This window comes from Furipterus horrens, unplaced genomic scaffold (genome assembly GCF_987537825.1).
Source record: "Furipterus horrens unplaced genomic scaffold, mFurHor1.1.pri manual_scaffold_17, whole genome shotgun sequence".
Taxonomy (NCBI): domain Eukaryota; kingdom Metazoa; phylum Chordata; class Mammalia; order Chiroptera; family Furipteridae; genus Furipterus; species Furipterus horrens.
This window is the reverse complement of record NW_028327187.1, coordinates 11832190-11854749: the sequence shown is the minus strand read 5'-3', so window position 1 is coordinate 11854749 and position 22560 is coordinate 11832190. Positions and strand designations below refer to the sequence as shown.

The 22560-nt window shown below is 60.9% G+C and overlaps 1 protein-coding gene and 3 long non-coding RNA genes across 4 annotated transcripts; 1 reads left to right on the top strand and 3 right to left on the bottom strand.

Annotated features, from left to right (window-relative positions):
• Window positions 1-5960: 5960 nt before the first annotated feature.
• Window positions 5961-6918, top strand: LOC149990524 (uncharacterized). The gene is made up of 2 exons (XR_016508630.1): window positions 5961-6045; window positions 6595-6918. It is a non-coding gene; the product is annotated as an uncharacterized LOC149990524 (long non-coding RNA).
• A 4055-nt stretch (window positions 6919-10973) lies between these two features.
• Window positions 10974-11896, bottom strand: LOC149990523 (uncharacterized). The gene is made up of 2 exons (XR_016508592.1): window positions 11847-11896; window positions 10974-11297 (listed from the first exon to the last, which is right to left on the bottom strand). It is a non-coding gene; the product is annotated as an uncharacterized LOC149990523 (long non-coding RNA).
• A 1190-nt stretch (window positions 11897-13086) lies between these two features.
• CUNHXorf49 (chromosome unknown CXorf49 homolog) lies at window positions 13087-15100 on the bottom strand. The gene is made up of 2 exons (XM_090264015.1): window positions 13532-15100; window positions 13087-13119 (listed from the first exon to the last, which is right to left on the bottom strand). The coding sequence occupies exons 1-2, from the start codon at window positions 15098-15100 to the stop codon at window positions 13087-13089; spliced, it is 1602 nt and encodes a 533-aa protein (XP_090120141.1).
• Window positions 15101-18862: 3762 nt separating this feature from the next.
• On the bottom strand, window positions 18863-19914 carry LOC149990521 (uncharacterized). Its single transcript, XR_016508662.1, has 2 exons — window positions 19826-19914; window positions 18863-19186 (listed from the first exon to the last, which is right to left on the bottom strand). It is a non-coding gene; the product is annotated as an uncharacterized LOC149990521 (long non-coding RNA).
• Window positions 19915-22560: the final 2646 nt, after the last annotated feature.

The following is a 22560-nucleotide window of genomic DNA, read 5'->3' as shown; positions in this document are numbered from 1 at the left end:
CGGTTGATAGGTCTCCATGGAGCTGCATAGTCCCCTTCAAATACTGCTCCACCAGCTCAGGACACACATTTTCCTGGCAATGGTAGTGCTCACCTCAGCTCAGCCTCCCACCCTGCCTCCTTAGGTCACACAAGGTTGAGTCTGACTCTGTGTTGTATTTGCCCTCGAGCGAAGGTTGGGAATTGGTTCCTTCCCACAGCCAGCATCCAGGGCTACACGGGCCTGCGACTGAGGGACACACTGGTGTATAGAGCCTTGGGGGGTTGCTTCTGTCAGACTGGGTTTCCAGGAGACTGGTGTTTAATACACAGTGGGCAGGTGTCTGTGGGTAGGAAGCAATGGTGGATAGAACATTCAAGGTGAGGTTCGTGCACGGAATAATTGCAATGGTCTCTGAGGAGAAATATGCTGTTGAGAGAATAAGGCAGTAGAGGCCACAGCCAAGTCCCTTAAGGGATCCAGTGGACAAAAGCACGGCTGGGACCTACATTTTTCAAGGGGCATTGTTAAATTCCCAACGCATTGCCAGTGGGGGCTGATGCCAAAGTCACCAAACCCCAAAGCAGGGTGTCCAGATATGAATTGTCCCAGTTACGGTAGGCGGCTGCGGATCCTATTCTGCGACCCTAATAGCCTGACAACTCCTGGAGTGAGTGAAAACAGGGAGAATGGCCTCCTCAGAATCAGGGGACCTGCCTCACCCTCAGGGCAAGGAGCTCATGTAGGAGACCGCCCCCACATAAGCCCCGCAGTGATGGGCACAGTGAGGATGTAAACGAGAGGGTGACCCACCGGGACTATTCGGCAGACTCGGCTACACCCTGCCTCCACACTCTCACCCTGTCTCCCTCCTGGGCCCTGTGCGTGAGCCCAGGAGGACAGACCCTCACGCGTGGGATGGGGCATGCACAGACCTCAGGGCCAGGGAAGGGAGTTCGTGGGGCTTCGTCCTTCTACCTCAAACGCCTCGCCAGAGAAAGGGGCCTTGGTTGCTTAGGCTCTGGCTGTGCCCCTAACCTCGGGGCTTCTTTCTTGGTGGGGTCCCTTGCTGTCTGATGACTAGTTTGCAACAGAATGCCCAGCTGGGCTCTCTGGCCGCATAGACATGCAGGGAGGCTGTGATGGGGGCCAGTGCAGCACCGGCACTGCCCCGGGAGCCCTGGGGTCACAGTGACCAGCGTGAGGAATGGAAGAAGTGCATTGAAGGGGTCATGGGGGGCAGGAACGCAGCCTGCAGTGGCCAGTTTTGCCAGCCTCCCTTCCCTCCTCCGAGCACACGCTTCTCCATCCTGCACGTTGAGACCGAGTACGGCACGACAGTGCTGCTCTAAGCTTGCTCGTCACAGCTCACAGGCCGCGGCCTAGCGCCTTCCAGTTCCAGGGGGAAACACGCGGTCAGAACCCAGCCCTGATTCAGCGTGCCCCTTGTGCCTTTTCCCTCAAAGCTGCTCTGCAGGCCGGGAGGCGGTGGTGACTGACCTAAGGAGCCCGAGTTCCCAGCCTGCCTTGTTCTGCTACCTGGCAAGGGCAGTTTGAGGAAGGGGAATCATGCCTCAACCACACGCTCACGACCCGGAAGCGAGGATCAGAAACAGAGTAGTAGCAGACAGGATCGTACAGGGCATAAGACGGAAAGTGCCTGATGTGCAATGACTGACCTGGATTCATTTCGGGAGTGCTAACTTGATCTAACCTCAGAAAATCATGAGGAAAATTTCCCACATTCACAGATGAAAGGAAAGAATCATGAGCCTCACGTTCAGGAAACAAAACGAAACAGTCGCTAAGTGTAGATATCCCTTTGCGATGTACTTTTTCCAGTTTCTCTTAAAAGCTGTGGTTGCTGAGATACAATTTCCTCACAGGACTTTCTGAGACCTCATCAATTCATACTGTCACGGAGAGCCACCACCACAACCAAAATACAGAACATTTTCAGCGCCCCAGATCCTTCCCTTCTCTCAAGTCCCACAGCCTGACAGCCAGCGACCTGTGTTGTGTCCCCACAGGCTGGCCTTCTCAGAATGCCAGAGAGTGGGACCACGCCGCAGTGTGTGCACTTCTGCATTTGGCTTCCTTCACAGAAAAGGATAAGTGAGAGCCTTGTGCAGGTGCAACGTACCATTCCTCCGCCCGGGTAGCGTTACATGGCGCGATCACTTCACGGTTACTCGTCAAATGTCGCTTTGCACATAATCTCTCCCACCCTCGAAATGGTTAGACTCTTTGATTGTTGCAAACGTGGTGTGTGAAAAGTGATGGATGGTTTCCGTTCGTGTGCCCGGGATCAGTGACAGTGAACGTCTTTTGGAGAGTGTGCGGGCCACCGGGATTCCCTCTTCTTTGAATTAACTCCAAGTTAGGGGCGGGGCGGGGAGAGCCGGGCCAACCCCAGCTCACGGGCCAAACCGGCCAACCAATCAAGCCCCCCGAGCATCAACGCACAGGCCGATTTGATCACCCATCAGAGCGGTGATTGAGTCGTGACGGAGACCGTCCAGTCCGTCGAGATGACAACTTTCGCTTTGGGGCCCTTTAAGGAAAAAGTAAGGTCCCCCCCCACCCCGCACTATTGAGGGCCGGCTTCCGGTGCCCCCATTCCCATTGGGCGGTATGTCTTGTGGTGGAATAACGGCCGGCAGACACGTTCTGAGCTAAGCGATTCTCCACGCTGCCACTGCGCCCTCCCCACCCCTCCGCACGCCACTACAGAGGTGGCACCTTCGTCTCCCTGCTTTTTGCACGAGGAATTGGGGCTACACGCCCCAACTGTGGCGGGAAGGCGGGTGCCCGGGCACAGGAGGCGGGGCAGGAAGTGATGAGAGAAAAGCCCGAAGACAACCGAACTGGTCCGCCAGATCGGCTGCCGACTTCTGCTACAGCGCAGGGACTCGGCGCCCGCCAGAAACCCTGCACCTTACTGGCCAGGGCGCGGAGGCACGGGCGTACAGGGGCGCACTCATTGGCGGTGGGCGGAGGACCAATGAGAAGGCGACAGCGGGGACTCGAAGTCGCGCGCCGTGGGAAGCGAGCCCGCGCGTTTCCTGTGGGGCTGGCCAACGGCGTTCTGGGCAGGCTTCTGCGCCCGAGCGGTGTCGCAGCGGCCAGCGCCTCCGCCGCTGTTCTGCCCAGGGTCGTTGCCTCGGCAGAAGCTCCCTTTCGGGACTTGGCGACAATGAGCTCCTCTGAGGAGGACGAGGGGTCTGGCTCCAGAGCAGGGTTTGACCCACAGGGCAGGAAGGGTGCGGGCCTCCTCGCTTTGGGGGCGCCGCAGGGCAGTGAGGGCGGGGGCTGCGGCGGCTACCTCGAAAGGGAGGGCTCCGAGGCCGACCAGGGAGCCATGGAAGCAGCAGGGTGGGGGCCGTGGGGCTCCGAAGGCCCACCTGGCTCCTTGGTCCGCGGTGAGGGGGCCACTCCGGCGCACCTTGGCAATGAGAGCACGATGGCTGTGCTGAGGCAGCTGAGCGAACGGGATGCCCCGGGTGTCCGCAGAGCCTCCACCCCAGAGAGCTGCGACACGGAAGTGTCCACCATTTTGGCGGCCCCGACACCAGGTGCGAGGGCTCAGAGCCCGGTGGGACGGCGGGTGGCTTTTGGCGCCGCGTTCCACTTCGGGGCGCCTGGAGGAGACCTGGCCTGGGCAACCGCCAATAGAGGCGCTGGGTATAGGTCAGAAGTCACTGTGGGTCGCCAGCAGCCCTCCGGGGAAGGTCTGGTCAGCTGGCCGCGTTCCGACTCCGAGCCACCCTATGAGCCGGGGGAGAGGCAGCTGACCAGGGTGAGCGTTTGTCGCCCAGGAGGAAGCCAGGCCATACCCAGCAGGCCCGAGGACGCACCCAGACGCTGGGGAAGCCACGTCAGTGAGCAGTTCCCTGCCCTGCCGGGCTCTTCCCTGTCCTCAGCTCTGCGAGGATTCACTTCAGATGTGGACAGGCCGGCTGTTTGGGACCCAGAGGTGTCCTTCAACGAGATGCGACCAAATGTGCTCTGTGGGAAGGCTCGGAGCAGCTCCGTCTTCCTGCCCCTAGGTGCTGCTGCAGGCAGCCTGGCCGGGTACACTGGGATAAAGAAACAGCCCACGGCGCGGAAATCCCTACGGGGGAACCGCAAAGCACCCCCCCGGAAGTTCTCTCCTTCCTGGGGACAGGGAGGCTCTGTAGCCGCCCTGGATCCAGCCGCCTCACCTCCGACCTTTGCTGCTGCGCTGCTTGGGAGGGGCCGGAGGTGTTCCTCGCCCGTTTTTGGACCCGAAGAGTCCAGTCACACGGGCGCTGCACCCAAGTGTGCGGCCATGAGGAAGAGTGGGAGTGGGTCGGTGATGGGAGAAGGAAAACATGAGGACCCGCACAGAGGCCCATTCCCGGAGAGCCAGGTGAGTCTCAGGCCCTGCCTGCTTCTCCCTGCTCCCCACCCTTCTCATGCCCCACCCCTGCCTCTCTCCCCGTGCTCCCTCTGTCCCTCACTCCGGGGCTGTCGTTGGGCGCCCAAGGCCGTTAGGGTGCCGGACCGGGGTGGTTTTCGCAGGGCAAGCCCGAAGACAGCTTCGCTGTGTGCTGGCCTACATACTGCGCCGCTGGCAAAATCCCCAGCCCGCTGTGTCAGAGAGGGGCTGGGATGGAAGGCCGGGCTGGGGCAGAGGACGGGGATCGGGGACCCCTTCCAAGTTTTTGACAGGAAGCTTCAAAGTTGAGACCAGTGAGCGGCCTTTCGCGGCTCCGCAGCCTTTCCTGCAGGGGCCGCGGGCCTTCTCTGCACCCTACTGTTCTCTCTAGCTCGGCTCTGCCCCCTGGCCCAAGGCTGACTGAGGGAGAAAGTGCCCAGGAGATCAGCCCGCGGACTGCCTTCCCTTTTCCCTGGCTCACCCCAGGCCCGGTGCCCACGTGGCACGCGCACACGCCCACGCTCAGCCAGGCACACACGTCGACTCAACGAGAACTTTTGGTTTTCATCTGCGATGCAGGAGCAGAGACTGTCGTTTCAGTGTGGGCATATTGGAGAACGCGACACCGGCGATGGGAACAACGGAGACATCCGGGGTCAGGGACGCCCAGGATCCTTGGCCCTGAGCCAGGGAGAAGTCATGCCCCGTGGGCCCGCAGCCTACGGTGAGTCCCATGGCTTTGCTGGAGCGGAGGGGCGAGGGCACCGGAAGGGAGACGTCTGGTTCTGCCAGGGCCTCAGCTTCCTCCCAGCCTCCCTGCCGCCCTGCCTCCCTGTCTGCCTGCCTGCCTGCCTGCCTCCCTGCACGGCGAGACAGCCTCTCCCAGAGGATACAGGCTGTCACAGGGCTGGACTCAAGCCACCTCATCCCCTGCGTGGGTTCTGCACGCGGGAGTCATTCGCGGCAGCGCCCCAAACTGCGACTGCAGACGTAGAGTTTCAGCAGAACAGGGCCTTTTCCGATAAGCGCTGTTGGGCCCCAGGGGCTGGCGGTGACTGCAGCTCGACCGGCGTCCAACCCAGAGCCACACACAGTTTGGGGACCAGAGTCCTGGATGGGCTGCCCCTGGGGGACGGGGAAGGCAGGCCCTGAGAGAAGGGTGGAGCTGCTGGGCAGGCAGGGACACCTTGTTGCCAGCAGAGAGGGTGGTGTGGCCTCGCGTTAGACCGCGCTAAGGCCTTTCCTCCTCCCTGGGAGCTTTGGCAGCTGGATCTTGTGTTCTCTCGGTCTCAGGTGACCAGGAACCTCCCGAAGAACCTGCAAGACTGGACCGTCAGCAGCAGCCACCTGCGGGACAGGGTTGTCTTCAGGTGATGCTCCCTCTGGCTCCTTAGAAATGCAGGCCCAAACTAGAGAGCTGGGATCTGTGTCTGGATTCAACAGACCTGTCTCCCACCCCCACCACCACCCCACCACCATCCCACCTCTCGTGGCGGGGACCTGCCTTCTCCGTGTCCTGAGGAGCCCGAGGCGGCCAAGCCCCAGGGTGGGGGCATCCAGGGGTGAGGAGGCTTGAGTATGCTAATTATCTCTCCTTCTGCGGTGTCTGCCGGCCCAGTGTCCCGAGCTGCAGAGAGAAATACGGGACCTTAAACAGCAACTTGGTATGCGGAACCTCTGGCTGGTCTGGGCCAGGGCCAGGGCTAGGGGCCGACTGAGTGTGGGTTGGGGACGGTGTGCGGGTCCCAGGGACCTCCTTTCCTCTGGGGAAAGGAACCCAGCAGGCCTGACGCTGGCGCCCGCTCTTCATGCACAGCCCGGGGTGTGCACAGAGGGGAAAGTGTGGTTCAAAACGCGGGCGCACTTTGCCGGCGAGGACCGCTCCTAGGCTCTCCTCTTAGGACGTTTGGTGATGCCTCCCTGACTTTGCCTTCGGTATAGCTGGGTGCGGCTTCTGCGGGTCTGGCTTGTTTGAAAAGTTCTGAGTGGTTCTGATGCGGCCCAAAGCTTCAGCTCTACTGGCACGCTTTGTCATGCTGGGAAAACATGTGCACATTGAATTGGGCTGGTGGGTGGGAGTCGGGGCCCAAGGCTCCTTGGGGAGGGGCTGCAGGGGGTCTCAGGTTGCAGGGCTGGGCGGTTGCCCACAGGTCAGGGGGGATGGGCTTCCCCGTCCTAGCTGGAGTGCCTGCTTATGCCTGTCTGTGTTTCAGAGGCCATGCGGTCCCTGGCTGACAAGTTCCAGAAACCTTGATGTGAGTGCTCCACACACGGTGCCCCTTCCCCCAGCCGTGGCTCTTGAGGCGTGCCGTGGGCCGGCCCTGGTTTGACGCTGGTCCCCGACGCTGCCGTGTGTGTGTGTGACAGGCGGAAGCGCGCACCTTCGCGCAGGAGGAGCAGCTGGTAGCCTTGGAGCCCGGGCGCTGCGGCCAAGCTGATTCCCTCCCGTCCCACCTCGGCCGGGGCTTCCTTCCCCGGTTCGCCGGCTCCTACTGCACTTCATTTGTCAGCTTTTCCAAATTAAAGTTTCTCTCAAATTTTGTGGTCTCTTGGCGTTGGGGAGGGGCGGTTGCCGTGGAAGGGGGTGTCTGGGCAGGGAAGGCCTGGAGCTGCTCCTTCCATCTCAGAGGTTGGTCCAGAACAGTGCCTGTGGCGTTCAGTGGCGGGCTCTCTGCCTGCGGGGCCTCTGGGCCAGCCTCTGATAGCGGCGCTGCAGGCAGGCCACCTGACGTCCCGGGGTGTGGTCTGTGGCTCTGCCAGTCAACGTCAGTGTTTACTCCCTTTCCCCTGTGGACCATCTGGGTGTTCTGTCCTGGCCTCCTCCTCGTTGAGTGTCTCATGGCATTGGTCCCCACATTTCCCCTCCTACCTTCAGCAGGAACTCACAGTCCCCTTCCAGAGCTCAGTCCCTCTTGCCGTGTGTCCATCTACTGCTGGTTGTCCTGCTGTCCTGCTTTGTTGTCTGAACGCCCCTGATTTCCCCTGTGGCTTTCCGCCAGTGGCTTGCCCTGCACCTGTCTTCCACAGGGGTTAGAGAGCAATGTAGCCCCTCCCCACCTGCACAGTCCCAGGTCCAGTGCTCTGTGGAGTCTGTCCCCAGCTCTGGGGCCACCTGGACAGCTCACCCAGGAAGGTGTACTCTTCCGATAAATCTGCTCTCCATTTGAGCCTGAGTTGCCAGTCCTGTGTGGTCCCTCCTTGGAATCACTGGGTGGGCGGGTGGGGGTGGAAGTATAAGGCATAGCCCAGGGACTTGGGGATCGGGGGGAAGGTTCTGGGAACAGGAAAGAGAGGCGCTTGCGGCTGTCCATCCTGAAGTATAGGGACTGAGTCTTTGCTGGCTCAGGGCCAACCCTGGGGAAACTGCCTGCCCGAGTGAGCGGTCACATCCGTCCTGCACTAGGCGGCCACCTGGCCCTCCTCCCACCGGGTCATCTCCGTACCCTCGACGGGAAAATGGCCACCAGCTTCTATGGTGAGGGCGGTTGATAGGTCTCCATGGAGCTGCATAGTCCCCTTCAAATACTGCTCCACCAGCTCAGGACACACATTTTCCTGGCAATGGTAGTGCTCACCTCAGCTCAGCCTCCCACCCTGCCTCCTTAGGTCACACAAGGTTGAGTCTGACTCTGTGTTGGATTTGCCCTCGAGCGAAGGTTGGGAATTGGTTACTTCCAGCAGCCAGCACCCAGGGCTACGCGGGCCTGCGAATGAGGGGCACACTTGTGTTTCGAGTCTTGGAGGTTGCTTCTGCCAGACTGGGTTCCCAGGAGATTGGTCTTTAATACATCGATTGAGGGTATGGGTGGATAGGGGGTGATGGTGGAAGGAACTTCCAAGGTGGGGTGAGTACATAGAATTGATCGTGAGTAATAAATGGAGGAGAAGTGCGGTGGTCTTCCAGTTCTCCCATCACTTCCTGTCTCACCTCCTCTCCCCAGGCACCTGTTCTGCCAGCACAGTCTCACTGCGTAACCCGTTACCCATGCAAAAAGTGGGAGATGAGGGTACCATCTGTGTGGTGGTGGGTGGAGTGGATGGAAGGATGCAGTGTTAGCATGGATGTGAAACACTTAGCTCAGAAAGTATGGCCAGCCATTTTTCCAACACAAGACTTAACACCCACAGGGAAAAGTGGCATAGGAAGCCCGCCCTTAATGGTGAAGGTGGGGGGCGCCCTACAGTTTCCTTAAAGGAGTCATAGGGTGGCAGACTAGGATCCACAGCCGCCTCAAGCAACATTTTCAGATCCTGGACACCCTGCTTCGGGGTTCGGTTCGGTTCACACACCACGTTTGCAACAATCAAAGAGTCTAACCATTTCGAGGGTGGGAGAGATTATGTGCAAAGCGACATTTGACGAGTAACCGTGAAGTGATCGCGCCATGTAACGCTACCCGGGCGGAGGAATGGTACGTTGCACCTGCACAAGGCTCTCACTTATCCTTTTCTGTGAAGGAAGCCAAATGCAGAAGTGCACACACTGCGGCGTGGTCCCACTCTCTGGCATTCTGAGAAGGCCAGCCTGTGGGGACACAACACAGGTCGCTGGCTGTCAGGCTGTGGGACTTGAGAGAAGGGAAGGATCTGGGGCGCTCAAAATGTTCTGTATTTTGGTTGTGGTGGTGGCTCTCCGTGACAGTATGAATTGATGAGGACTCAGAAAGTCCTGTGAGGAAATTGTATCTCAACAACCACAGCTTAGAAAAGAAATTGGAAAAAGTACATCGCAAAAGGATATCTACACTTAGCGACTGTTTCGTTTTGTTTCCTGAACGTGAGGCTCATGATTCTTTCCTTTCATCTGTGAATGTGGGAAATTTTCCTCATGATTTTCTGAGGTTAGATCAAGTTAGCACTCCCGAAATGAATCCAGGTCAGTCATTGCACATCAGACACTTTCTGTCTTATGCCCTGTACGATCCTGTCTGCTACTACTCTGTTTCTGATCATCGCTTCTTGGTCGTGAGTGTGTGGTTGAGGCATGATTCCCCTTCCTCAAACTGCCCTTGCCAGGTAGCAGAACAAGGCAGGCTGGGAACTCGGGCTCCTTAGGTCAGTCACCACCGCCTCCCGGCCTGCAGAGCAGCTTTGAGGGAAAAGGCACAAGGGGCACGCTGAATCAGGGCTGGGTTCTGACCGCGTGTTTCCCCCTGGAACTGGAAGGCGCTAGGCCGCGGCCTGTGAGCTGTGACGAGCAAGCTTAGAGCAGCACTGTCGTGCCGTACTCGGTCTCAACGTGCAGGATGGAGAAGCGTGTGCTCGGAGGAGGGAAGGGAGGCTGGCAAAACTGGCCACTGCAGGCTGCGTTCCTGCCCCCCATGACCCCTTCAATGCACTTCTTCCATTCCTCACGCTGGTCACTGTGACCCCAGGGCTCCCGGGGCAGTGCCGGTGCTGCACTGGCCCCCATCACAGCCTCCCTGCATGTCTATGCGGCCAGAGAGCCCAGCTGGGCATTCTGTTGCAAACTAGTCATCAGACAGCAAGGGACCCCACCAAGAAAGAAGCCCCGAGGTTAGGGGCACAGCCAGAGCCTAAGCAACCAAGGCCCCTTTCTCTGGCGAGGCGTTTGAGGTAGAAGGACGAAGCCCCATGAACTCCCTTCCCTGGCCCTGAGGTCTGTGCATGCCCCATCCCACGCGTGAGGGTCTGTCCACCTGGGCTCACGCACAGGGCCCAGGAGGGAGACAGGGTGAGAGTGTGGAGGCAGGGTGCAACCGAGTCTGCCCAATAGCCCTGGTGGGTCACCCTCTCGTTTCCATCCTCACTGCGCCCACCATGCCCGTGCCCTGCCGGGCTCATGGGGGGGCGGTCTCCTATGTGAGCTCCCTACCCCGAGGCTGAGGCGTGTCCCCCGACTCTCAGGTGCCCATGCTCCTCATTCTCACTCCAGGAGTTGTCAGGCTATTAGGGTCGCAGAATAGGATCCGCAGCCGCCTACCGTAACTGGGACAATTTCATATCTGGACACCCTGCTTTGGGGTTTGGTGACTTTGGCATCAGCCCCCACTGGCAATGCGTTGGGAATTTAACAATGCCCCTTGAAAAATGTAGGTGCCAGCCGTGCTTTTGTCCACTGGATTCCTTAAGGGACTTGGCCACGGCCTCGACTGCCTTACTGCCTGAACCACGTATCCCCTCAGAGGACCATTCGTTACGATGAATGCTATGCAAGCCCCGCACCTTGAATGTTCCATCCACTGTCGCCCTGTATCGACCCACACCTGCCAACTGTGTATTAAAGACCAGTCTCCTGGAAACCCAGTCTGGCAGAGGCAACCCCCAAGGTCTAAACACAACGGGGAGGAGGCTGGGACAGAACACCCAGAGGGACCGCAGGGAAAAGGTAAGAAATTCTGACGTTGACTGGCAGAGCCACAGACCACACCCCGGGACGTCAAGTGGCCTGCCTGCAGCGCCGCTATCAGAGGCTGGCCCAGAGGCCCCGCAGGCAGAGAGCCCGCCACTGAACGCCACAGGCACTGTTCTGGACCAACCTCTGAGATGGAAGGAGCAGCTCCAGGCCCTCCCTGCCCAGACACCCCCTTCCACGGCAACCGCCCTTCCCCAACGCCAAGAGACCACAAAATTTGAGAGAAACTTTAATTTGGAAAAGCTGACAAATGAAGTGCAGTAGGAGCCGGCGAACCGGGGAAGGAAGCCCCGGCCGAGGTGGGACGGGAGGGAATCAGCTTGGCCGCAGCGCCCGGGCTCCAAGGCTACCAGCTGCTCCTCCTGCGCGAAGGTGCGCGCTTCCGCCTGTCACACACACACACGGCAGCGTCGGGGACCAGCGTCAAACCAGGGCCGGCCCACGGCACGCCTCAAGAGCCACGGCTGGGGGAAGGGGCACCGTGTGTGGAGCACTCACATCAAGGTTTCTGGAACTTGCCAGCCAGGGACCGCATGGCCTCTGAAACACAGACAGGCATAAGCAGGCACTCCAGCTAGGACGGGGAAGCCCATCCCCCCTGACCTGTGGGCAACCGCCCAGCCCTGCAACCTGAGACCCCCTGCAGCCCCTCCCCAAGGAGCCTTGGGCCCCGACTCCCACCCACCACCCCAATTCAATGTGCACATGTTTTCCCAGCATGACAAAGCGTGCCAGTAGAGCTGAAGCTTTGGGGCACATCAGAACCACTCAGAACTTTTCAAACAAGCCAGACCCGCAGAAGCCGCACCCAGCTATACCCAAGGCAAAGTCAGGGAGGCATCACCAAACGTCCTAAGAGGACAGCCTAGGAGCGGTCCTTGCCGGCAAAGTGCGCCCGCGTTTTGAACCACACTTTCCCCTCTGTGCACACCACGGGTGGTGCATGCAGAGCGGGCGCCAGCGCCAGTCCTGCTGGGTTCCCTTCTCCAGAGGAAAGGAGGTCCCTGGGACCCGCACACCATCCCCAACCCACACTCAGTCGGCCCCTGCCCCTGAACCTGGCCCAGATCGGCCAGACGTTCCGCATACCAAGTTGCTGTTGAATGTCGCGTATTTCTCTCTGCAGCTGGGGACACTGGGCCGGCAGACACCGCAGAAAGAGAGACAATTAGCATACTCAGACCTCCTCACCCCTCCATGCTCCCACCCTGGGGCTTGGCCGCCTCGGGCTCCTCAGGACACGGAGAAGGCACGTCTCCCCCACGAGAGGCGGGATGGTGGTGGGGTGGTGGTGGGGGTGGGAGACAGGTCTGTTGAATCCAGACACAGATCCCAGCTCTCTAGTTTGGGCCTGCATTTCTAAGGAGCCAGAGGGAGCATCACCTGAAGACAACCCTGTCCCGCAGGTGGCTGCTGCTGATGGTCCGGTCTTGCAGGTTCTTCGGGAGGTTCCTGGTCACCTGAGACCGAGAGAACACAAGATCCAGCTGCCAAAGCTCCCAGGGAGGAGGAAAGGCCTTAGCGCGGTCTAACGCGAGGCCACACCACCCTCTCTGCTGGCAACAAGGTGTCCCTGCCTGCCCAGCAGCTCCACCCTTCTCTCAGGGCCTGCCTTCCCCGTCCCCCAGGGGCAGCCCATCCAGGACTCTGGTCCCCAAACTGTGTGTGGCTCTGGGTTGGACGCCGGTCGAGCTGCAGTCACCGCCAGCCCCTGGGGCCCAACAGCACTTATCGCAAAAGGCCCTGTTCTGCTGAAACTCTACGTCTGCAGTCGCAGTTTGGGGCGCTGCCGCGAATGACTCCTGCGTGCAGAACCCACGCAGGGGATGAGGTGACTTGAGTCCAGCCCTGTGACAGCCTGTATCCTCTGGGAGACGCTGTCTCGCCGTGCAGGGAGTCAGGCAGGCAGGCAGGCAGGCAGGGAGGCAGGGCGGCTGGGAGGCTGGGAGGAAGCTGAGGCCCTGGCAGAACCAGATGTCTCCCTTCCGGTGCCCTCGCCCCTCCGCTCCAGCAAAGCCATGGGACTCACCGTAGGCTGCGGGCCCACGGGGCATGACTTCTCCCTGGCTCAGGGCCAAGGATCCTGGGCGTCCCTGACCCCGGATGTCTCCGTTGTTCCTGTCGCCAGTGTCGCATTCTCCAATATGCTCACACTGAAACGACGGTCTCTGCTCCTGCATCGCAGATGAAAACCAAAAGTTCTCGTTGATTCGACGTGTGTGCCTGGCTGAGCGTGGCCGTGTGCGCGTGCCACGTGGGCACCGGGGCTGGGGTGAGGCCGGGCACAGGGAAGGCAGTCCGCGGGCTGATCTCCTGGGCACTTTCTCCCTCAGTCAGCCTTGGGCCAGCGGGCAGAGCCGAGCTAGAGAGAACAGTGGGGTGCAGAGAAGGCCCGCGGCCCCTGCAGGAAAGGCTGCGGAGCGGTTAGGAAGTAGGAGCCAGGCCGCTCGCTAGTCTCAACTTCGAAGCTTCCTGTCAAAAACTTGGAAGGGGTCCCCGATCCCCTTCCGCTGCCCCAGCCCGGCCTTCCATCCCAGCCCCTCTCTGACGGAGCAGGCTGGGCAGCTTGCCAGCGGCGCAGTATGTAGGCCACCACACAGCGAAGCTGTCTTCGGGCTTGCCCTGCGAAAACCACCCCGGTCCGGCACCCTAACGGCCTTGGGCGCCCAACGACAGCCCCGGAGTGAGGGACAGAGGGAGCCCGGGGAGAGAGGCAGGGGTGGGGCATGAGAAGGGTGGGGAGCAGGGAGAAGCAGGCAGGGCCTGAGACTCACCTGGCTCTCCGGGAATGGGCCTCTGTGCGGGTCCTCACGTTTTCCTTCTCCCATCACCGACCCACTCCCACTCTTCCTCATGGCCACACAGTTGGGCGCAGCACCCGTGTGACTGGACTCTTCGGGTCCAACAACGGGCGAGGAACACCTCCGGCCCCTCCCAAGCAGCGCAGCAGCAAAGGTCGGAGGCGAGGCGGCTGGATCCAGGGCGGCTGCCGAGCTTCCCTGTCCCCAGGAAGGAGAGAACCTCTGGGGAGGGCCTTTGCAGGTCCCCCTTAGAGATTTCCGCGCCGAGGGCCGTTTTTTTATCCCAGTGTACCGGGCCAGGCTGCCTGCAGCAGCACCTAGGGGCAGGAAGACGGAGCTGCTCCGAGCCTTCCCACAGAGCACATTTGGTCGCATCTCGTTGAAGGACACCTCTGGGTCCCAAACAGCCGGCCTGTCCACATCTGAAGTGAATCCTCGCAGAGCTGAGGACAGGGAAGAGCCCGGCAGGGCAGGGAACTGCTCACTGACGTGGCTTCCCCAGCGTCTGGGTGCGTCCTCGGGCCTGCTGGGTATGGCCTGGCTTGCTCCTGGGCGACAAATGCTCACCCTGGTCAGCTGCCTCTCCCCCGGCTCATAGGGTGGCTCGGAGTCGGAACGCGGCCAGCTGACCAGACCTTCCCCGGAGGGCTGCTGGCGACCCACAGTGACTTCTGACCTATACCCAGCGCCTCTATTGGCGGTTGCCCAGGCCAGGTCTCCTCCAGGCTCCCCGAAGTGGTAGACGGTGCCAAAAGCCACCTGTTGTCCCACCGGGTTCCGGGCCCTCGTGCCTCTGTCAGTAGGACCTGGTATCGGGGCCGCCAAAATGGTGGACACTTCCGTGTCGCAGCTCTCTGGGGTGGAGGCTCTGCGGACACCCGGGGCATCCCGTTCGCTCAGCTGCCTCAGCACAGCCATCGTGCTCTCACTGCCAAGGTGCGCCGGAGTGGCCCCCTCACCGCGGACCAAGGAGCCAGGTGGGCCTTCGGAGCCCCACGGCCCCCACCCTGCTGCTTCCATGGCTCCCTGGTCGGCCTCGGAGCCCTCCCGGTCGAAGTAGCCGCCCCCGCCCCCGCTCTCACTGCCCTGCGGCGCCCCCAAAGCGAGGAGGCCCGCACCCTTCCCGCCCTGTGCGTCAAACCCTGCTCCGGAGCCAGACCCCTCGTCCTCCTCAGAGGAGCTCATTGTCGCCAAGTCCCGAAAGGGAGCTTCTGCCGAGGCAACAACCCTGGGCAGAACAGCGGCGGAGGCGCTGGCCGCTGCGACACCGCTCGGGCGCAGAAGCCTGCCCAGAACGCCGTTGGCCAGCCCCACAGGAAACGCGCGGGCTCGCTTCCCACAGCGCGCGACTTCGAGGCCCCGCTGTCGCCTTCTCATTGGTCCTCCGCCCACCGCCAATGAGTGCGCCCCTGTACGCCCGTGCCTCCGCGCCCTGGCCAGTAAGGTGCAGGGTTTCTGGCGGGCGCCGAGTCCCTGCGCTGTAGCGGAAGTCGGCAGCCGATCTGGCGGACCAGCTCGGTGGTCTTCGGGCTTTTCTCTCATCACTTCCTGCCCCGCCTCCTGTCCCCGGGCACCCGCCTTCCCGCCGCAGTTGGGCGTGTAGCCCCAATTCCTCGTGCAAAAAGCAGGGAGACGGAGGTGCCACCTCTGTGGTGGCGTGCGGAGGGGTGGGGAGGGCGCAGTGGCAGCATGGAGAATCGCTTAGCTCAGAACGTGTCTGCCGGCCGTTATTCCACCACAAGACATACCGCCCAATGGGAATGGGGGCACCGGAAGCCGGCCCTCAATAGTGTGTGTGGGGGGGGACCCTACTTTTTCCTTAAAGGGCCCCAAAGCGAAAGTTGTCATCTCGACGGACTGGACGGTCTCCGTCACGACTCAATCACCGCTCTGATGGGTGATCAAATCGGCCTGTGCTTTGATGCTCGGGGGCTTGATTGGTTGGCCGGTTTGGCCCGTGAGCTGGGGTTGGCCCGGCTCTCCCCGCCCCGCCCCTAACTCGGAGTCCATTCAAAGAAGAGGGAATCCCGGTGGCCCGCACACTCTCCAAAAGAAGTTCACTGTCACTGATCCCGGGCACACGAACGGAAACCATCCATCACTTTTCACACACCACGTTTGCAACAATCAAAGAGTCTAACCATTTCGAGGGTGGGAGAGATTATGTGCAAAGCGACATTTGACGAGTAACCGTGAAGTGATCGCGCCATGTAACGCTACCCGGGCGGAGGAATGGTACGTTGCACCTGCACAAGGCTCTCACTTATCCTTTTCTGTGAAGGAAGCCAAATGCAGAAGTGCACACACTGCGGCGTGGTCCCACTCTCTGGCATTCTGAGAAGGCCAGCCTGTGGGGACACAACACAGGTCGCTGGCTGTCAGGCTGTGGGACTTGAGAGAAGGGAAGGATCTGGGGCGCTGAAAATGTTCTGTATTTTGGTTGTGGTGGTGGCTCTCCGTGACAGTATGAATTGATGAGGACTCAGAAAGTCCTGTGAGGAAATTGTATCTCAGCAACCACAGCTTTTAAGAGAAACTGGAAAAAGTACATCGCAAAGGGATATCTACACTTAGCGACTGTTTCGTTTTGTTTCCTGAACGTGAGGCTCATGATTCTTTCCTTTCATCTGTGAATGTGGGAAATTTTCCTCATGATTTTCTGAGGTTAGATCAAGTTAGCACTCCCGAAATGAATCCAGGTCAGTCATTGCACATCAGGCACTTTCCGTCTTATGCCCTGTACGATCCTGTCTGCTACTACTCTGTTTCTGATCCTCGCTTCCGGGTCGTGAGCGTGTGGTTGACGCATGATTCCCCTTCCTCAAACTGCCCTTGCCAGGTAGCAGAACAAGGCAGGCTGGGAACTCGGGCTCCTTAGGTCAGTCACCACCGCCTCCCGGCCTGCAGAGCAGCTTTGAGGGAAAAGGCACAAGGGGCACGCTGAATCAGGGCTGGGTTCTGACCGCGTGTTTCCCCCTGGAACTGGAAGGCGCTAGGCCGCGGCCTGTGAGCTGTGACGAGCAAGCTTAGAGCAGCACTGTCGTGCCGTACTCGGTCTCAACGTGCAGGATGGAGAAGCGTGTGCTCGGAGGAGGGAAGGGAGGCTGGCAAAACTGGCCACTGCAGGCTGCGTTCCTGCCCCCCATGACCCCTTCAATGCATTTCTTCCATTCCTCACGCTGGTCACTGTGACCCCAGGGCTCCCGGGGCAGTGCCGGTGCTGCACTGGCCCCCATCACAGCCTCCCTGCATGTCTATGCGGCCAGAGAGCCCAGCTGGGCATTCTGTTGCAAACTAGTCATCAGACAGCAAGGGACCCCACCAAGAAAGAAGCCCCGAGGTTAGGGGCACAGCCAGAGCCTAAGCAACCAAGGCCCCTTTCTCTGGCGAGGCGTTTGAGGTAGAAGGACGAAGCCCCACGAACTCCCTTCCCTGGCCCTGAGGTCTGTGCATGCCCCATCCCACGCGTGAGGGTCTGTCCTCCTGGGCTCACGCACAGGGCCCAGGAGGGAGACAGGGTGAGAGTGTGGAGGCAGGGTGTAGCCGAGTCTGCCGAATAGTCCCGGTGGGTCACCCTCTCGTTTACATCCTCACTGTGCCCATCACTGCGGGGCTTATGTGGGGGCGGTCTCCTACATGAGCTCCTTGCCCTGAGGGTGAGGCAGGTCCCCTGACTCTGAGGAGGCCATCCTCCCCGTTTTCACTCACTCCAGGAGTTGTCAGGATATCAGGGTCGCAGAATAGGATCCGCAGCCGCCTACCGTAACTGGGACAATTTCATATCTGGACACCCTGCTTTGGGGTTTGGTGACTTTGGCATGAGCCCCCCACTGGCAATGCGTTGGGAATTTAACAATGCCCCTTGAAAAATGTAGGTCCCAGCCGTGCTTTTGTCCACTGGATCCCTTAAGGGACTTGGCTGTGGCCTCTACTGCCTTATTCTCTCAACAGCATATTTCTCCTCAGAGACCATTGCAATTAATTCCGTGCACGAACCTCACCTTGAATGTTCTATCCACCATTGCTTCCTACCCATAGACACCTGCCCACTGTGTGTTAAACACCAGTCTCCTGGAAACCCAGTCTGACAGAAGCAACCCCCAAGGCTCTATACACCAGTGTGTCCCTCAGTCGCAGGCCCGTGTAGCCCTGGATGCTGGCTGTGGGAAGGAACCAATTCCCAACCTTCGCTCGAGGGCAAATACAACACAGAGTCAGACTCAACCTTGTGTGACCTAAGGAGGCAGGGTGGGAGGCTGAGCTGAGGTGAGCACTACCATTGCCAGGAAAATGTGTGTCCTGAGCTGGTGGAGCAGTATTTGAAGGGGACTATGCAGCTCCATGGAGACCTATCAACCGCCCTCACCATAGAAGCTGGTGGTCATTTTCCCGTCGAGGGTACGGAGATGACCCGGTGGGAGGAGGGCCAGGTGGCCGCCTAGTGCAGGACGGATGTGACCGCTCACTCAGGCAGGCAGTTTCCCCAGGGTTGGCCCTGAGCCAGCAAAGACTCAGTCCCTGTCCTTCAGGATGGACAACCGCCAGCGCCTCTCTTTCGTGTTCCCAGAACCTTCCCCCCGGTCCCCAAGTCCCTGGGCTATGCCTTATACTTCCACCCCCACTCGCCCACCCAGTGATTCCAAGGAGGGACCACACAGGACTGGCAACTCAGGCTCAAATGGAGAGCAGATTTATCGGAAGAGTACACCTTCCTGGGTGAGCTGTCCAGGTGGCCCCAGAGCTGGGGACAGACTCCACAGAGCACTGGACCTGGGACTGTGCAGGTGGGGAGGGGCTACATTGCTCTCTAACCCCTGTGGAAGACAGGTGCAGGGCAAGCCACTGGCGGAAAGCCACAGGGGAAATCAGGGGCGTTCAGACAACAAAGCAGGACAGCAGGACAACCAGCAGTAGATGGACACACGGCAAGAGGGACTGAGCTCTGGAAGGGGACTGTGAGTTCCTGCTGAAGGTAGGAGGGGAAATGTGGGGACCAATGCCATGAGACACTCAACGAGGAGGAGGCCAGGACAGAACACCCAGATGGTCCACAGGGGAAAGGGAGTAAACACTGACGTTGACTGGCAGAGCCACAGACCACACCCCGGGACGTCAGGTGGCCTGCCTGCAGCGCCGCTATCAGAGGCTGGCCCAGAGGCCCCGCAGGCAGAGAGCCCGCCACTGAACGCCACAGGCACTGTTCTGGACCAACCTCTGAGATGGAAGGAGCAGCTCCAGGCCTTCCCTGCCCAGACACCCCCTTCCACGGCAACCGCCCCTCCCCAACGCCAAGAGACCACAAAATTTGAGAGAAACTTTAATTTGGAAAAGCTGACAAATGAAGTGCAGTAGGAGCCGGCGAACCGGGGAAGGAAGCCCCGGCCGAGGTGGGACGGGAGGGAATCAGCTTGGCCGCAGCGCCCGGGCTCCAAGGCTACCAGCTGCTCCTCCTGCGCGAAGGTGCGCGCTTCCGCCTGTCACACACACACACGGCAGCGTCGGGGACCAGCGTCAAACCAGGGCCGGCCCACGGCACGCCTCAAGAGCCACGGCTGGGGGAAGGGGCACCGTGTGTGGAGCACTCACATCAAGGTTTCTGGAACTTGTCAGCCAGGGACCGCATGGCCTCTGAAACACAGACAGGCATAAGCAGGCACTCCAGCTAGGACGGGGAAGCCCATCCCCCCTGACCCGTGGGCAACCGCCCAGCCCTGCAACCTGAGACCCCCTGCAGCCCCTCCCCAAGGAGCCTTGGGCCCCGACTCCCACCCACCAGCCCAATTCAATGTGCACATGTTTTCCCAGCATGACAAAGCGTGCCAGTAGAGCTGAAGCTTTGGGGCACATCAGAACCACTCAGAACTTTTCAAACAAGCCAGACCCGCAGACGCCGCACCCAGCTATACCCAAGGCAAAGTCAGGGAGGCATCACCAAACGTCCTAAGAGGAGAGCCTAGGAGCGGTCCTCGCCGGCAAAGTTCGCCCGCGTTTTGAACCACACTTTCCCCTCTGTGCACACCCCGGGCTGTGCATGCAGAGCGGGCGCCAGCACTAGGCCTGCTGGGTTGCCCGCCCCACAGGAACGGAGGTCCCTGGGACCTGCACACAGTCCCCAACCCACACTCAGTCGGCCCCTGGCCCAGACCAGTGAGAGGTTCCGCATACCAGGTTCCTGTTGAATGTCGTGTATTTCTCTCTGCAGCTGGGGACACTGGGCCGGCAGACACCGCAGAAAGAGAGATAATTAGCATACTCAGGCCTCCTCACCCCTGGATGCCCCCACCCTGGGGCTTGGCCGCCTCGGGCTCCTCAGGACACGGAAAAGGCACGTCCCCCCCACGAGAGGCGGGATGGTGGTGGGGTGGTGGTGGGGGTGGGAGACAGGTCCGTTGAATCCAGACAGAGATCCCAGCTCTCTAGTTTGGGCCTGGATTTCTAGGAGCCAGAGGGGCATCACCTGAAGACAACCCTGTCCCGCAGGTGGCTGCTGCTGACGGTCCGGTCTTGCAGGTTCTTCGGGAGGTTCCTGGTCACCTGAGACCGAGAGAACACAAGATCCAGCTGCCAAAGCTCCCAGGGAGGAGGAAAGGCCTTAGCGCGGTCTAACGCGAGGCCACACCACCCTCTCTGCTGGCAACAAGGTGTCCCTGCCTGCCCAGCAGCTCCACCCTTCTCTCAGGGCCTGCCTTCCCCGTCCCCCAGGGGCAGCCCATCCAGGACTCTGGTCCCCAAACTGTGTGTGGCTCTGGGTTGGACGCCGGTCGAGCTGCAGTCACCGCCAGCCCCTGGGGCCCAACAGCGCTTATCGGAAAAGGCCCTGTTCTGCTGAAACTCTACGTCTGCAGTCGCAGTTTGGGGCGCTGCCGCGAATGACTCCTGCGTGCAGAACCCACGCAGGGGATGAGGTGGCTTGAGTCCAGCCCTGTGACAGCCTGTATCCTCTGGGAGAGGCTGTCTCGCCGTGCAGGGAGGCAGGCAGGCAGGCAGGCAGACAGGGAGGCAGGGCGGCAGGGAGGCTGGGAGGAAGCTGAGGCCCTGGCAGAACCAGACGTCTCCCTCCCGGTGCCCTCGCCCCTCCGCTCCAGCAAAGCCATGGGACTCACCGTAGGCTGCGGGCCCACGGGGCATGACTTCTCCCTGGCTCAGGGCCAAGGATCCTGGGCGTCCCTGACCCCGGATGTCTCCGTTGTTCCCATCGCCGGTGTCGCGTTCTCCAATATGCCCACACTGAAACGACGGTCTCTGCTCCTGCAACGCAGATGAAAACCAAAAGTTCTCGTTGAGTCGACGTGTATACCTGGTTGAGCGTGGGCGTGTGCGCGTGCCACGTGGGCACCGGGGCTGGGGTGAGGCCGGGCACAGGGAAGGCAGTCCGCAGGCTGATCTCCTGGGCACTTTCTCCCTCAGTCAGCCTTGGGTCAGGGGGCAGAGTCGAGCTAGAGAGAACAGTGGGGTGCAGAGAAGGCCCGCGGCCCCTGCAGGAAAGGCTGCGGAGCCGCGAAAGGCCGCTCACTGGTCTCAACTTTGAAGCTTCCTGTCAAAAACTTGGAAGGGGTCCCCGATCCCCGTCCTCTGCCCCAGCCCGGCCTTCCATCCCAGCCCCTCTCTGACACAGCGGGCTGGGGATTTTGCCAGCGGCGCAGTATGTAGGCCAGCACACAGCGAAGCTGTCTTCGGGCTTGCCCTGCGAAAACCACCCCGGTCCGGCACCCTAACGGCCTTGGGCGCCCAACGACAGCCCCGGAGTGAGGGACAGAGGGAGCACGGGGAGAGAGGCAGGGGTGGGGCATGAGAAGGGTGGGGAGCAGGGAGAAGCAGGCAGGGCCTGAGACTCACCTGGCTCTCCGGGAATGGGCCTCTGTGCGGGTCCTCATGTTTTCCTTCTCCCATCACCGACCCACTCCCACTCTGCCTCATGGCCGCACACTTGGGTGCAGCGCCCATGTGACTGGACTCTTTGGGTCCAAAAACGGGCGAGGAACACCTCCGGCCCCTCCCAAGCAGCGCAGCAGCAAAGGTCGGAGGCGAGGCGGCTGGATCCAGGGCGGCTGCCGAGCTTCCCTGTCCGCAGGAAGGAGAGATCCTCCGGCGGGGTGCTTTGCGGGTCCCCCGTAGGGATATCCGCGCTGTACGCCGCCGTTTCTTTATCCCAGTGTCCCCGGCCAGGCTGCCTGCAGCAGCACCTAGGGGCAGGAAGACGGAGCTGATCCGAGCCTTCCCACAGAGCACATTTGGTCGCATCTCGTTGAAGGACACCTCTGGGTCCCAAACAGCCGGCCTGTCCACATCTGAAGTGAATCCTCGCAGAGCTGAGGACAGGGAAGAGCCCGGCAGGGCAGGGAACTGCTCCCTGACGTGGCTTCCCCAGCGTCTGGGTGCGTCCTCGGGCCTCCTGGGTATGGCCTGGCTTCCTCCTGGGCGACAAACGCTCACCCTGGTCAGCTGCCTCTCCCCCGGCTCATAGGGTGGCTCGGAGTCGGAACGCGGCCAGCTGACCAGACCTTCCCCGGAGGGCTGCTGGCGACCCACAGTGACTTCTGACCTATACCAGCGCCTCTATTGGCGGTTGCCCAGGCCAGGTCTCCTCCAGGCGCCCCGAAGTGAAACGCGGCGCCAAAAGCCACCCGCCGTCCCACCGGGCTCTGAGCCCTCGCACCTGGTGTCGGGGCCGCCAAAATGGTGGACACTTCCGTGTCGCAGCTCTCTGGGGTGGAGGCTCTGCGGACACCCGGGGCATCCCGTTCGCTCAGCTGCCTCAGCACAGCCATCGTGCTCTCACTGCCAAGGTGCGCCGGAGTGGCCCCCTCACCGCGGACCAAGGAGCCAGGTGGGCCTTCGGAGCCCCACGGCCCCCACCCTGCTGCTTCCATGGCTCCCTGGTCGGCCTCGGAGCCCTCCCGGTCGAAGTAGCCGCCCCCGCCCCCGCTCTCACTGCCCTGCGGCGCCCCCAAAGCGAGGAGGCCCGCACCCTCCCCGCCCTGTGGGCCAAATCCTGCTCCGGA

Coding starts and splice junctions, on each gene's coding strand:
- CUNHXorf49 (XM_090264015.1), bottom strand. CDS start 15,100: ATGAGAGAAAAGCCCGAAGACCACCGAGCTGGTCCGCCAGATCGGCTG. Junction 13,120..13,531: donor GCCCATTCCCGGAGAGCCAG/GTGAGTCTCAGG, acceptor TGTTCTCTCTAG/CTCGGCTCTGCCCGCTGGCC.